The sequence below is a fragment of the Phyllobates terribilis genome, unplaced genomic scaffold (genome assembly GCF_046119375.1).
Source record: "Phyllobates terribilis strain yellow unplaced genomic scaffold, ASM4611937v1 Scaffold_3__8_contigs__length_932513732, whole genome shotgun sequence".
In the NCBI taxonomy this organism is placed as follows: Eukaryota; Metazoa; Chordata; class Amphibia; order Anura; family Dendrobatidae; genus Phyllobates; species Phyllobates terribilis.
In genome coordinates, this window is record NW_027362763.1 from 919,310,365 (window position 1) to 919,323,406 (window position 13,042).

General features: G+C 43.7%; 1 protein-coding gene across 2 annotated transcripts in view; it reads right to left on the reverse strand.

Annotated features, from left to right (window-relative positions):
* Positions 1-13,042, reverse strand: part of FAM120B (family with sequence similarity 120 member B) — a 235,630-nt gene that overhangs the window by 190,717 nt on the left and 31,871 nt on the right. For both annotated transcript variants that reach the window (XM_073672809.1, XM_073672808.1), the window contains exons 4-5: positions 10,185-10,286; positions 334-506 (exon numbers count right to left, since the gene is read on the reverse strand). In XM_073672809.1, the coding sequence (XP_073528910.1) occupies positions 334-506; positions 10,185-10,286 (275 nt within the window). The remainder of the gene's footprint in view (positions 1-333; positions 507-10,184; positions 10,287-13,042) is intronic.

The window sequence follows — 13,042 nt, forward strand, 5'->3', positions numbered from 1 at the left end:
TACAACCTATAAAATGTTTGGAAACTGTTGTGCATAATAATTTGGAACAGTGAATTTTGAGTTTTTTTTTTTAGTTTTGAATAAAATCCTGTTATCATTGGGAGGTTTGTCTAATAAAATGTAATTTATACGCTAACAGTTCATGATTTCAACATTATTCTGACTCATTTGCATCAGACACTTAGGAAAATCAGAGAAACATAGCATTTGCATAATAATTTGGAACACTGTGTACACATAGAACTGTTGGCTAAGTTTTGTGAAGAGGGGGGATCCCATAAACACTATACAGCTAGCCAATAACAGCTGTTACATACATAATGCTGATATTACCTGAACTGTCAGATATATCAGCAGGCAACAGGTAGCAGCAAGCTGGCTGTCCAAGCTCCTCAGTCCCTCCGTCCATCTCTCCACATGGAAGCATGCCATGCATGTATAGAATCTCTGTCTCTGAATGTCAGGGTTCTTAGAAAGCCAGAGCTCCCGAGCAGTCGGAGTTCCACCTACACACGTAAGAGAAATGCTCAAGCTTGCAGTATGTACACAAAATACATTTGCTTTAGCAGAGTCAACATCATCTAAAACACAGAAAAAAATTGTTCGTTGCTCAATCTCTGTCAGTCTACAAAGTACATGATCATGAATAAGCCTGTTTATGAGTGTTTAACGAACAGCGAAAGAAAGGTCAATGATACAACAAAAACTTAAAAAAACAAACTTTAAAGCATAGGGAAGTATTATCATACAAAAGTTAACAACACAATACTTATGGACATTTCACCTTCAATGTATGTGCTGTGAATGCTGGTGAAAACTGTCAAGACCTGAATGGCTGTGTATGAAGCATGCTAAATGCCTTCCTAACAATACAATCCCATACCTGCTTAGCAATCTGACACTGCCTTTCAGAAAGGTTAAAAATAGGTGTTTATTTATTTCGGTGTCAGTTTGGTTTCATTCATGAGGCAGGCTCGGGCCAAATATCTGCCCAGATCAGTGAACTTGTGTAAAGCTCATGCTTTTAAGGAATGTGGGCTACATTGTTCAAGCTATGAGGCTTTGTACTGGTGGAAACCAAACATGGAGAAACCTAAAAGATCAGTTTTGACACTGACCATATGACAGAGGATTTTTTTTCGAGTAGGTATGAGATACTAATAATTACCTGTCGTTGCAAATATTTTGAAATTACCCAAATGACAAGAAAACTATTTTCAAATGTTTGACGCTAGTAGTGTGTAAAATCTATACAGTAATGGCCGAAAGTGTTGGCACCCTTGAAATTATACCAGAAAATGAAGTATTTCTTCCAATTACACATGTTTATTTCCTTTCTGAGTATTTGAACAAAACAAAAGAAAACAAAGAAAAAAAGACAAACTGGAGATAATTCACACAAAACCCCGAAAATGGGCCAGACAAAATTGTTTTAATATTTGGTTGCAGACCCTTTGGAATAAATAGCTGCAATCAATCGCTTCCTATAACCATCAACAAGCTTCTTGCTCCTCTCAACTGGAATTTTGGACCACTCGTCTTTTGCAAACTGCTCCAGGTCTCTCATATTTGAAGGCTGCCTTCTCCCAACAGTAATTTTAAGATCTCTCCACAGGTGTTCAATGGGATTTAGATCCGGGCTCATTACTGGCCACTTCAGAACTCTCCAGCGCTTTGCTTCCATCCATTTCTGAGTGATTCTTGAAGCATGTTTGGGGTCGTTGTCCTGCTAGAAAACCCATGACCTATGACACAAACCCAGCTTTCTGACACTGGGCACTACATTGTGACCCAAAATCCGTTGGTAATCTTCAGATTTCATGATGCTTTGCACACAGTCAAGCCACTCAGTGCCAGAGGCAGCAAAACAGCTCCAAAACATCTTTGAACTTTTGATTGTAGGCACTGTACTCTTTTTTGTAGGCCTCATTCAGTTTTCAATAAACAGTAGAATGATATGCTTTACCAAAAAGCTCTATCTTGGTCTCATCTGCCCACAATATGCTTTCCCAGAAGGATTTTGGTTTATTCACGTACATTTTCACAACCTGCAGTCTAGCTTTTTTATGTCTCAGTGTCAGAAGGGGTCCTCCTCGGTCTCCTGGCATAGCGTTTAATTTCATTCAAATGTCGACAGATAGTTTGCGCTGACACTGATACACCTTGAGCCTGAGCAGGACAGCTTGAATTTCTTTGGAACTTGATTGGGGCTGCTTATCCTCCATACTGACTATCCTGCCTTGCAACCAACCTTTCATCAATTTTTCTCTGCCATCCACTTCCAGGGAAATTAGCTACAGTGCCATGGGTTGTAACCTTCTAGATTATGTTGCACACCGTGGACAAAGAACATCAAGATCTCTAGAGATGGACTTGTAACCTTGAGATTGTTTACATTTTTCAACAATTATGGTTCTCAAGTCATAAGACAGTTCTCTTCTCCTCTTTCAGTTCTCTATGCTTAGTGTGGCACACACAGATGCACAATGAAAAGATTGAGTCAACTTCTCACCTTTGTAGCGCCGGCGTCTCTGCCTCCCTCCCCCAGCAGAGACACAGACTCACTCACCACCGCGGTGCGGCAATTTCTTCCTCCTTGACGCTGCTCCTGCCCAGAATCTGCACCTAGCTCGCAGATCCCCGACCACTGTGCTTAGGGGGCGCACGTGGTCTCGCCTTCTTAGCGCGCCCCGTCCTTAAATGTCCCCAGCCAATGGCTGGGAGACACTTCTTACTTAAGACACCTCCACCTGATGGGAGGTGCCTGTGCAATGTTGTTAGTCGGTTTCAAACACGCTTGCTAGTTCTCAGGTCCCAATGCTCATATCCCAGTATACCTGCATATATATTCACGCCTGCCGAGCCCGCCAGTGTTAGTCTTGTCTTTCAGTCTACCTACCGGCCTGTTCATCAGCCTTGCCCACCAGCACCTGCCCACCTGCACCTACCTGTCTGTGCATCAGCCGTGCCCACCAGCACCTGCAACTGCCTGTCTGTGCATCAACCGTGCCAGTCACTGTCTGCTCCTCCACGTTATGGCAGGGACCCTGCTTTATGTTGGGGGATTCATTAACCAGTGCACACTACACTTAGCTCTTGGCCCATCTGTTCTTTTCAGATTGGGCCAAAGTGGCATTCATCATGTCCCATCTCACTGGCGAGGCTCAGGCATGGGTTAATCTCCTATGGGAGAGAGGGGATCCTCTTGTGTCGAACCTCCAATCCTTTCTAGAAGTCTTCCGGAAGGTTTTCGAGGAGCCTGGCTGTGCTTCCTCTGCAGCATTTTCTCTCCTCTGACTGCGCCATGGAAACCTCACAGTGGGCCAGTATGCTGTACGTTTCCGCACCTTGTCGTCTGAACTTGCCTGGAATAATGAGGCTCTGGGTGAATCAAGGACGAGCAGGCCGGTCATGATATACCCACCTCACTGGATGACCTGGTGTCTCTGGCGATATGGATAGACATCAGGTTTCAGGAGCGTTCCAAAGAGGTGACCCGAGAGAGAAGACTTGTACGCCTTCCTCCTACCTTTCAAAGACTGGTCATGCAGCAAACCTCAGCTCCGGCACCTTCTTCTGAGTCCATGCAGATAGACCAGGTGAAGATGACTTTGTCAGGAGGTCCGTCATGCCGAAGGAAGGTGTTTCTATTGTGGCAGTCCTGAGCATCTAATCCGCTCCTGCCCAAAGAGACCGGGAAACTCCAAAGCCTAGGGTTTGTGGGAGAGGGCACCCTGGGTGAAAATCGCTCCTCTCCATCGGTGACTCTGTCAGTGTCCGTGTCTGAGTCCTGTGGCAGCATCCATTTTGTCAAGTCGGCCTACCTCGACTCCGGTTCTGCAGGTAACCTCACTGAACAGGCCGGTGTGGAGCGGTATAAAATCACGATCCACGATCTGTTGGTGGTTTCATCAGTGGATGGAAAACCTCTTTCCAAGACCATCTTTTTTGTTACAGAGCCTGTGGAACTTTAGGTTGGAAAGCTACACTATGAGAAGATTCCTCTTTATGTACTGTCGGGTCTGTCTTACACTCTGCTTCTAGGACTGCCATAGTTGCAAAAACACGAGCCTGTCTCGGACTGGAAATCCGGAGAGTTACTCCGTTAGAAACAAGAGTGCCACGAGAATTGTCAAGCTCCCACCCGACCTGCATGATCTCCGGCCTTTCCATCTAATTTACCTGGCTTGCCTGCTGCATATTGGACATATGCAGATGTCTTCGACAACAAGGAAACTGAGATGCTACCGCCCCATAGGCCGTATGACTGTCCCATTGATCTTCTTCCAGGAGCATCTCCTCCACGTGGTTGAATCTACCCACTGTTGCAGACTGAGACCCAAGCCATGTCCGAGTATATTAAAGAAAATCTAGCCAGGGACTTTATCCTGAAGTCAGCCTCGCTGGCCGGAGCTGGATTCTTTTGTGAAGAAAAAAGGACAGCTCACTTCGACCTTGTATCGATTATAGGGGACTCAACCAAATAATGATCAAGAATAAATATTCTCTGCCTCTCATCTTCGAGCTATTTGATACACTTGTGAAGGCCAATACAAGTATCGAGTTATGCCGTTTGAACTCTGTAATGCTCCAGCAGTCTTTAAAGAACTGGTAAACAACATCTTCCGGGACCTCCTCTACACGTGTGTGGTAGTTTACCTGAATGACATCTTGGTATTTTCTCCTGATCTGCCTACATACAGGAGGAATGTTCACCAGGTTCTGCAGAAATTAATGAGGAACCGTATGTATGCCAAATATGAGAAGTGCATCTTCGAGCAGACCTCTCCTCCGTTTCTTGGGTATATCCTCTCCGAAATCATCCTGAAAATGGATCCCGAGAAGGTAACTGCTTACTTGAATTGGCCCCGTACAGACGGTCTGAAAGCCAGTTTCTCATATTCGCAAACTTTTACCGCCAGTTAATTCCACATTTATCCTCTCGGATAAGCTCCCATTTCTGACCTTACACACAAGGGGGCCAATGCCAAGATTTGGACTCCAGAGGCAGGAAATGCCTTTGTGTCTTTAAAACAGGCCTTCTCCTCAGCTCCTGTGCTGCATCATCTGGACAATAAGAAGCCGTTCTTTCTAAAGGTGGATGCTTCTTTTTCAGGGAGCCGTTCTTACTCAGAAGTCTTCTTCAGGTCGAATGGTGACCTGCAGCTTATTTTCCAAGATCTTTTCTGCTCCAGAACGCAATTACTCAATAGGCGATAGAGAAATGTTAGAGATTAAACTGGCCCTGGAGGAGTGGCGGATCTTGCTAGAAGGAGTGAGGCATCCGGTGGTTTAATACACCGACCAGAAGAATCTAGCCTATATGCAATCAGCACAGCGACTTAATCCACGACAAACAAGGTGGTCTCTGTTCTTCGCCCACTTCAACTTCACTTTCCATTTTCAGCCGGTAATAAGAACGTTAAGGTGGACACTCTCTCTAGATCCTTTCAGTCTTCCGACCAGGAGGAGGAGCCTCAAAACATCATTGAGCCCTCCAAAATTTTTACGGTCGCACCGTTGGATTTGTCTCAGCTCCCTTTCTGAAAAACTGCAAAATACTTAATGTCACTCTAGATTTCTCTCCGGCCTACCACCCTCAATCAATGGCCAGGTAGAGCGGGTCAATCATATCCTGACAAACTTCCTGTGGTATTTCATCAATGCCCACCAGTGATAGGGCCGAACTCCAGCCTTGGGCTGAATTCTCATACAACCAGGTCAGTGAATCCTATGCCAAATCTCCATTTTTCTGTGGTCTACGGTCATCATCCCAATATTAAATTCCCTGTTTCTATTACTGCTGCTGAATCTCTCATCAGGGGTTTTTCTAGGATCTGGGAGGACACCAAGTCCCATTATTAAAGTCCTCTGGCAGAAAAGACACGCAGACAAGAGATGTCTGGATCTGCCTGTTTTGACCTCGGGACAAGGTCTGACTGTCGTCTAAGTAAGTCCGTCGCAAGGTCTCATCCTATAAACTGGATCCTTGCTTCATCGGTTCCTTCAAAGTTCTAAAACAGATCAATTCAGTAGCCTACAATCTCCGACTTCTGGGCTCTTTATGGATCCCCAATTCTTTTAATGGGTCTCTCCTCAAGCCTATCATCCTCAGTCCTTTTTTCAAAGATCCAGGCACCACTCCTGCTCCAGTCAGCACTGAAGACGTTTTTGATGTAGAGAACATTCTGGCCACCAAGAGGGTAAGAGGAAAAACCTTTTTTCTTGTGGATTGTAAGGGGTTTGGTCCTGAGGAGAGGTCTTGGGAGAACATCCATGCCCTTCTCCTCCTGGAGAGATTCCTTGCAGACTTGAAAAAGAGGGGGCATAAAGGGGGTTACTGTAGTGCCAGCGTCTCTGCCTTCTGCCTGCCTCCCTCCCTCGCCAGACGCGACTCACTCACCACCGTGGCCCCGTACTTCCTTCCTCCTCGGCTGCTGCTGCCTGGGGTCTGTGCACAGCTCACAGATCCCCGGACACTGTGCTTACGGCATGCGCGGTCCCGCCTTCTTTAAGGGACAACGTGAGCCGTCCTAAAGTGTCCCCAGCCAATGACTGGGAGACAATTATTTAAGACACCTCCACCTGATGGGAGGTGCCTGTGCAACGTTGTTAGTCAGTTTCAAACACGTTTGCTAGTTCTCAGGTACCAGAGCCCGTTAACAGTCTTGTCTTTCAGTCTACCTGCCTGCCTGTTCATCAGCCATGCCCACCAGCACCTGCCTATCTGAGCATCAGCCGTGCCCGCCAGCACCTGCCCGTATGCACCTGCCTATTTGTGTATCGGCCGTGCCCGCCTGCATGTTTGTATATCAAGCCGTGCTCTCCAGTACCTGCCCGCCTGTAGTTCTGCCGGGATGGCAATAATGGAAAGATGCTAATTGGAGTTTGCTACAAGCCTCTTAATATAGCTGATCAGGTAGAGGATGAAATATTGCAACAAATTAAAAAGTCAGCAAATAGTAATAAGGTCCTTACTATGGGGGATTTTAACTATCCAAACATTCAATGGGACATAGAATCTTCTGGTTGTTCTAAAAGCAATTACCTCTCTTAACTGGTGGATGAACCAACCAGGGGATATAATTTGCTGGATCTGGTTCTGTCAAATAGACCAGATACAATTTCAGATCTATAAGTTTGGGAGCATTTGGGATGCAGTGACCATAATATGGTAAGTTTCAATGTAATTTTCAATAAAACATTCAAAAGGGGAAATGCCAAAAACTGGCACTTTAGGAAAGTCGATTTCAACAAATTAAGGGAAGAGCTTAATCGTGTAGACTGGGATCATGTCATGGTCACTGGGGATACCGAACATAAACGGGGCATGTTTAACGAAATACTACTAGAATCCTGTAGAAAAATTATACCCTCTGGTAATTAAATGTAAAGCAATAAAAATAAACCATTATGGATAACTAAGATAGTACAAAGTTTAATAAGACAAAAACAAAGAGCATTCAAAATCTTGAGGGCCGAGAATACAGAAAAAGCATTTCAGGAGTATAAAGATCTAAATAAGAAATGTTAAAAATAAATCAAGCTAGCAAAGTTATCTACACAGAAACAAATCGCCAGCGACATTAAAATAAATCTACAAAAAATATTATAAATACATCAATGCCAACAAGAAAAAAACATATGGTATCTTCCCCTTAAAAAAAAGATAATAACAAAATAATTATAGAGGACAAAGAAAAGGCTGAGATATTAAACAGGCACTTTTCATCCATGTTCACAATTTAATTGTCTGTTCCAGGGATCTTTAAACAAGGCAAAAGTCAAAAGTTCACCACCTGATATTACTAGTTTAGCACAAAAAGAAGTACGCCTGCATCTGAGCAAATTAAACATTGACAAATCCCCCGGCTCAGATAGCATTCATCCATGAATACTGAGAGAATTGAGCTCAGTAATTGACAGATCGCTGTATCTCATATTTTTAGACTCTCTTGTAACAGGGTTTGTGCCACAGGATTGGAGGATGGCTGATGTGGTACCGATATGTAAGAAAGGTAAGAAGGTGGATCCAGGTAACTACCGTCCGGTAAGTCTGACATCAGTCGTGTGCAAAGTTTATGAGGGCATTATAAGAGATGACCTGCAAAAATATATTGCAGAGAATAATATAATAACTGACAACCAGCATGGATTCATGAAGGATAAGTCGTATCTAACCAAGCCAAGTTGGGTTTCTATGAGGACCTAAGTGCAAATCAAGATGATGGGAATGTGACTGATGTGATTTATCTGGACTTTGCAAAGGCAATTGATAGTGTGCCACATAATAGTCTTCTACTGAGACTCCAGAAGCAAGGACTTGGGGAAACCATATGCAGATGGGTAAGGAATTGGCTAAATGACAGGAAACAAAGAGTTCTCATAAATGGTATGTTCTAAATGGCATGTAGTCAGCAGTAGGGTGTCGCAGGGATCTGTGCTAGGACCTATTCTTTTTAACCTCGTTATTAATGGCCTAGTGGATGGGATTGAGAGTAAAGTGTCAGTCTTTTCTGACGACACCAAACTATGTAGGATATTAAAATCTGACCTTGACATTACAATATTGCAAAACGATCTGAATAAGGTGACTGAATGGGCATACACTTGGCATATGAAATTTAATGTAGATAAATATAGAGTAATGCACCTAGGATGGAGTAATTCAATTCCTGCATATACATTAAATGGGAGTATACTCGGGACTACAGAACAGAAGAAGGACTTGGGTATTCTGGTTAAACGTAAGCTGAGCAGCAGTACTCAATGTCAAGCAGCAGCCGCAAAAACAAACAAGATTTTAGGATGAATAAAAAGAGAAATAAAATCCAGTGGTCCCAATTTATTGTTACCCCTTTAAAGGCACTGGTAAGGCCACATCTAGTTTTGGGCTCCACATGTTAAACGGAACTTGTCACGTCCTAGCTACTATCTACACTGCCCCCCATAGCGTTGTTAGTGATGCAATGTTTCTGAACGTCTTTTACAGTCAAGCAGGGGTTCTGATTTGCCTCTCTAGCAATCCTACGACCAGCAGTCACTGAAATTTTGCTTGGTCTTCTAGACCTTATCTTGATCTCCACTGTTACCGTTAACTGCCATTTCTTAATTACATTTCGAACTGAGGAAAGGGCAAGTGGAAAACGCTTTGCTATCTTCGTATAGCCTTCTCCTGCTTTGTTGGTGTCCACCATTTTCATAGTGCTAGTCAGCTGCTTTAGAAGAACACATGGCTGCAGTTTTTGGCACAAGGTTAGAGGAGGCTGGGTTTTTATAAAGTTGGGAAATTTGGATCACCTGCCATTTCCTAAAGGTGATAGTGAACAAGCCATAACCTTAACAAGCTAAAGAAGGTCTGAAACCTTGGTCAAAGTTATCTGAGCACACAAATCTCCAAGGGTGCTTAAACTTTTGCATCGGCCCATTTTCCTTTCCATTTTTTGTTATTTTTAAAATGTAAAAAAATAAAAAAAATTTTTTTTGCCTAAAATGCAAAGGAAATGTGTCATCTTTAACTTTAGCCCTTTTATAGATCATTTCATCTTCAACTTGCTTAACTGTTCACAGTAACAGTACTTTTGACCAGGGGTGCCCAAACTTTTACATGCCACTGTACATAAAAATGACGTGCTCTGCATTTTTTCAGGTTTTAAAGTACTTCAGATTTCTAGAAACGCCAAGCGTTAAAAGATGTAATAAAATCATTGTTTCTGTGTTTTCTGCTCAGAAGATGCTCTGTACTTTGCAATACAAGTCTATGGGAAAACAAAAAAGATGTCCTCATGTCTTTTGGAGCATTTTTCCATCACTTTTGCTTAGAAAAAAACGCGAGTGGTTTCTTCATCATTCAATGGAGTGGAAAAAATGACCATCAAACGACAGTAAAAAAAGACCTCATAGAAACCGTTTACTAACCAAATACTCAATGTGTGCAGTGTGCACGTGGCCTAGGAGCCAAAGAAAAGCAACATCTGCAGAGACTGCTGGAAAAATGCTCCTTAAGAAGCTCTCTCATTGCTAAAATGACTAAGAGCACCGAGCTGTTAACAAGTCAGCGGGCAGCTTCTCAGAAGACTCCAAATCAGAAGATCATTAGAGGACCCCTTTTTGGTGACTGTAATGTTCCAATCACTTTACTATTAATCTTAAGAAGGGGGAAAAAACAAATTGTGATATCTCACCTGCTATGGAAAGTGGAACTGCGGGAACAAATTCTGGTTTCTCCAGCAGATTGCCATGGTATACATACCATTCATCGACCCCAGTACATTTATCTGGAGAACCTAGCAGTACAGAAAAACAAAAACTGATCAAACAGATTGATACCAAACTGCAGTAACTATAATCACTAGAAGTGCTCAAGAAGCTGTGGTCATGACAGGGGCTTATTATGACGGGCCCACCACTAGTGTTAGGATCCCTCAAATAAACAGGCTGGAACAAAGCAGACTGGCCTCATTGGTCACAGCAACTACAGCTGACATTTTAATTTACCATACAGTTTAGAATAAAGACGTGGCCACTATTGTTGCTATGTACATAAGATGGTTCTGACAGATGCGGCTCTCATTGTTGTCAATGACCATTGTAGGCCATTCCTATTAGTGCTGTCCCATTGTGACTATTTCAACCTTTTTTCAGCGTTTAGCCCCTTTTTTTGTTCGAGTTTGAATTTTTATGTCATAAATCAGTAGTACATGTAAAAATAAGTAACTTTGTATTATACAGTATCTTATCAGAGAAATCTGCATCTTTCTCAGAATTGAGAATTTTGATAATGACTGATCAATTCTGAGGGAGAAAGAAGCAGATTTCTCAGATAAGATATAATACAAAATTGCTTATTTTAACATGTGACCTAAAAATTAAAACAGCGGTTATTCTTTAACCACTTTCTGGTGTGAGGCGTAATTATACGTCCCTGAGCCCTAGTCCTTAATGACCAGGTATGTATAATTACGTCTCGCCTTTAATGCGGCAAAGCAACCGCAGTCACGGTGATCGCATTAAAATTCTGGCGCCATCTTAACTCAGGGTAGATGGCGGCGTCGGCGTCCAGGGGGGTGGAGACACCCCCCTTCGCAACTACAATTGCTGTGATTTGCTGTTCAATTCTGAACAGCCAATCACAACATTTCTCAGTGTTTCAGGCCATCAGATTGCCTAAAACACTGATGTCCTGCCTAGGATAGGTGCTGTAAGAGGCCTCACCTCAGGCAGCTCTGATTGGTGCGATCGACGATGACATCGATCGCACCAACCACAGCGTACAGACATAAATCACTGATCCGCACTCATGCTCGCTGTTTTCCACTTTTTTTTTTACCTACTAATTTTTCTTCCCCCCTTTGCACCACCTCCGGTTGTTGCCATTTTTCTTTAAAACAACAAAAGAAAAGTTTACACCAAGCAATCTTACACACACACACACACACACACACACACACACACACACACACAACTGAATACACTGAGTACTCACACAAACACCACATACATAAAAAAAATGTCCCACTCGTCTCAAACCCACTATTCAGTGAAGGAGGCATACGCTTTTCTTGCCTCCGACACGGACAGTGAGACAGAGGATCCCACTTTCCTTTATTTTTCCGACTCTGACACCTCTTCCTCCTCCTCCTCTACCGCCTCAGATGATGCTGAACTGCCATTAAGACAACCCAGAACAGAAGCTGAACCAACACCCACCGTTAGTGACCCCGTATGGACCTCACTCCCCAAAATTATGAGCCAGTGATTCCTGATTTTGTGATGCAATCAGGAATCAAGCGTGACATCCCCGGCCTCATAGAAAAAGACTTTCTCTAAGTCTTTTTCTCTGATGATTTTGTAAACCTCATGGTGGGCCCAACTAATTTGTATGCTCAGCAATTTTTGGCACAAAACCACTCATCATTTTCTGGACTCCTGTAGATGCAGTAGAAATGATGACGTTTTGGGGCCTGGTCCTTTACATGGGGATACTGAAGAAGCCAGAAATTCGGCAATATTGGAGTGTTGATGTTTTGTATAACACACTCCAGTGTTCCGAATGGTCATGACCCGGGAACGTTTTGAAGCCACCCACAAATTCTTGCATTATAGTGATAATGCACGGACTCCTCACCGAGATGACCCCAACTTTGATAGTCTTTTCAAAGTTCAGCGGGTCATTGAGCACTTCAACAAGTTTGCTGATGTGTACGTGCCCCAAAGGAACATCTGCGTGAATGAGTCCCTCATCCATTTTAAGCGGAGGCTTACATTCTGGCAGTACCTGCCCAGTAAGAGGGTCAGGTATGGAATTAAGCTGTACAAACTGTGTGAGAGTACCTCAGGGTACACCCACAAGTTTAGGCTTTATGAAAGGAAGGACTCCCTGATTGAACCCCCTGAATGCCCCCTGTCCTGTGAGTGGGATAATTGTGTGGTATTTGGTGCACTACTGCTGGATCAAGGTTATCACCTCTACGTAGATAACTTTTATACCAGCATCCCACTCTTCCAGTCCCTCTCTGTGCAAGGTACCGCAGCCTGCGGTACTGTCCATAGAAATCAGAGAGGCCTCCCTAACATGCTATTTGGCAGATGCTCAGAAGGGGTGAGAGCAGAGCCCAATGTAGCGATCACCTGCTGGTGGTCAAGTACAAGGACAATAGGAATGTCCTTTTCTTGACCACCATACATGGTGATGGCACTGTACCAGGTACCCAAACCAGACTGTGTACTGGGGTACAACAAAAACATGGGGGGAGTTGATCTCTCTGATCAAGTCCTTCAGCCGTACAGTGCCTTGAGAAAGGCCAAGGTTGTGGTACAAGACGCTGACCGTGCACATCGTACAGATGGCAATGCACAACGATTTCCTGCTATCACGATGTGCAGGCCAGAGCGCTACGTAGTACCTTCAGTTCCAGGAGGTAGTGATCAAGGCCCTGATATTTGGCAGTCGAGAAGGAGAGGGCCCCAGTACTTCTGGAACTGAAGGTGCTCGTATCGTAACAGGTCAACATTTCCCAGGGGATGTCCCTCAAAGCTGAAA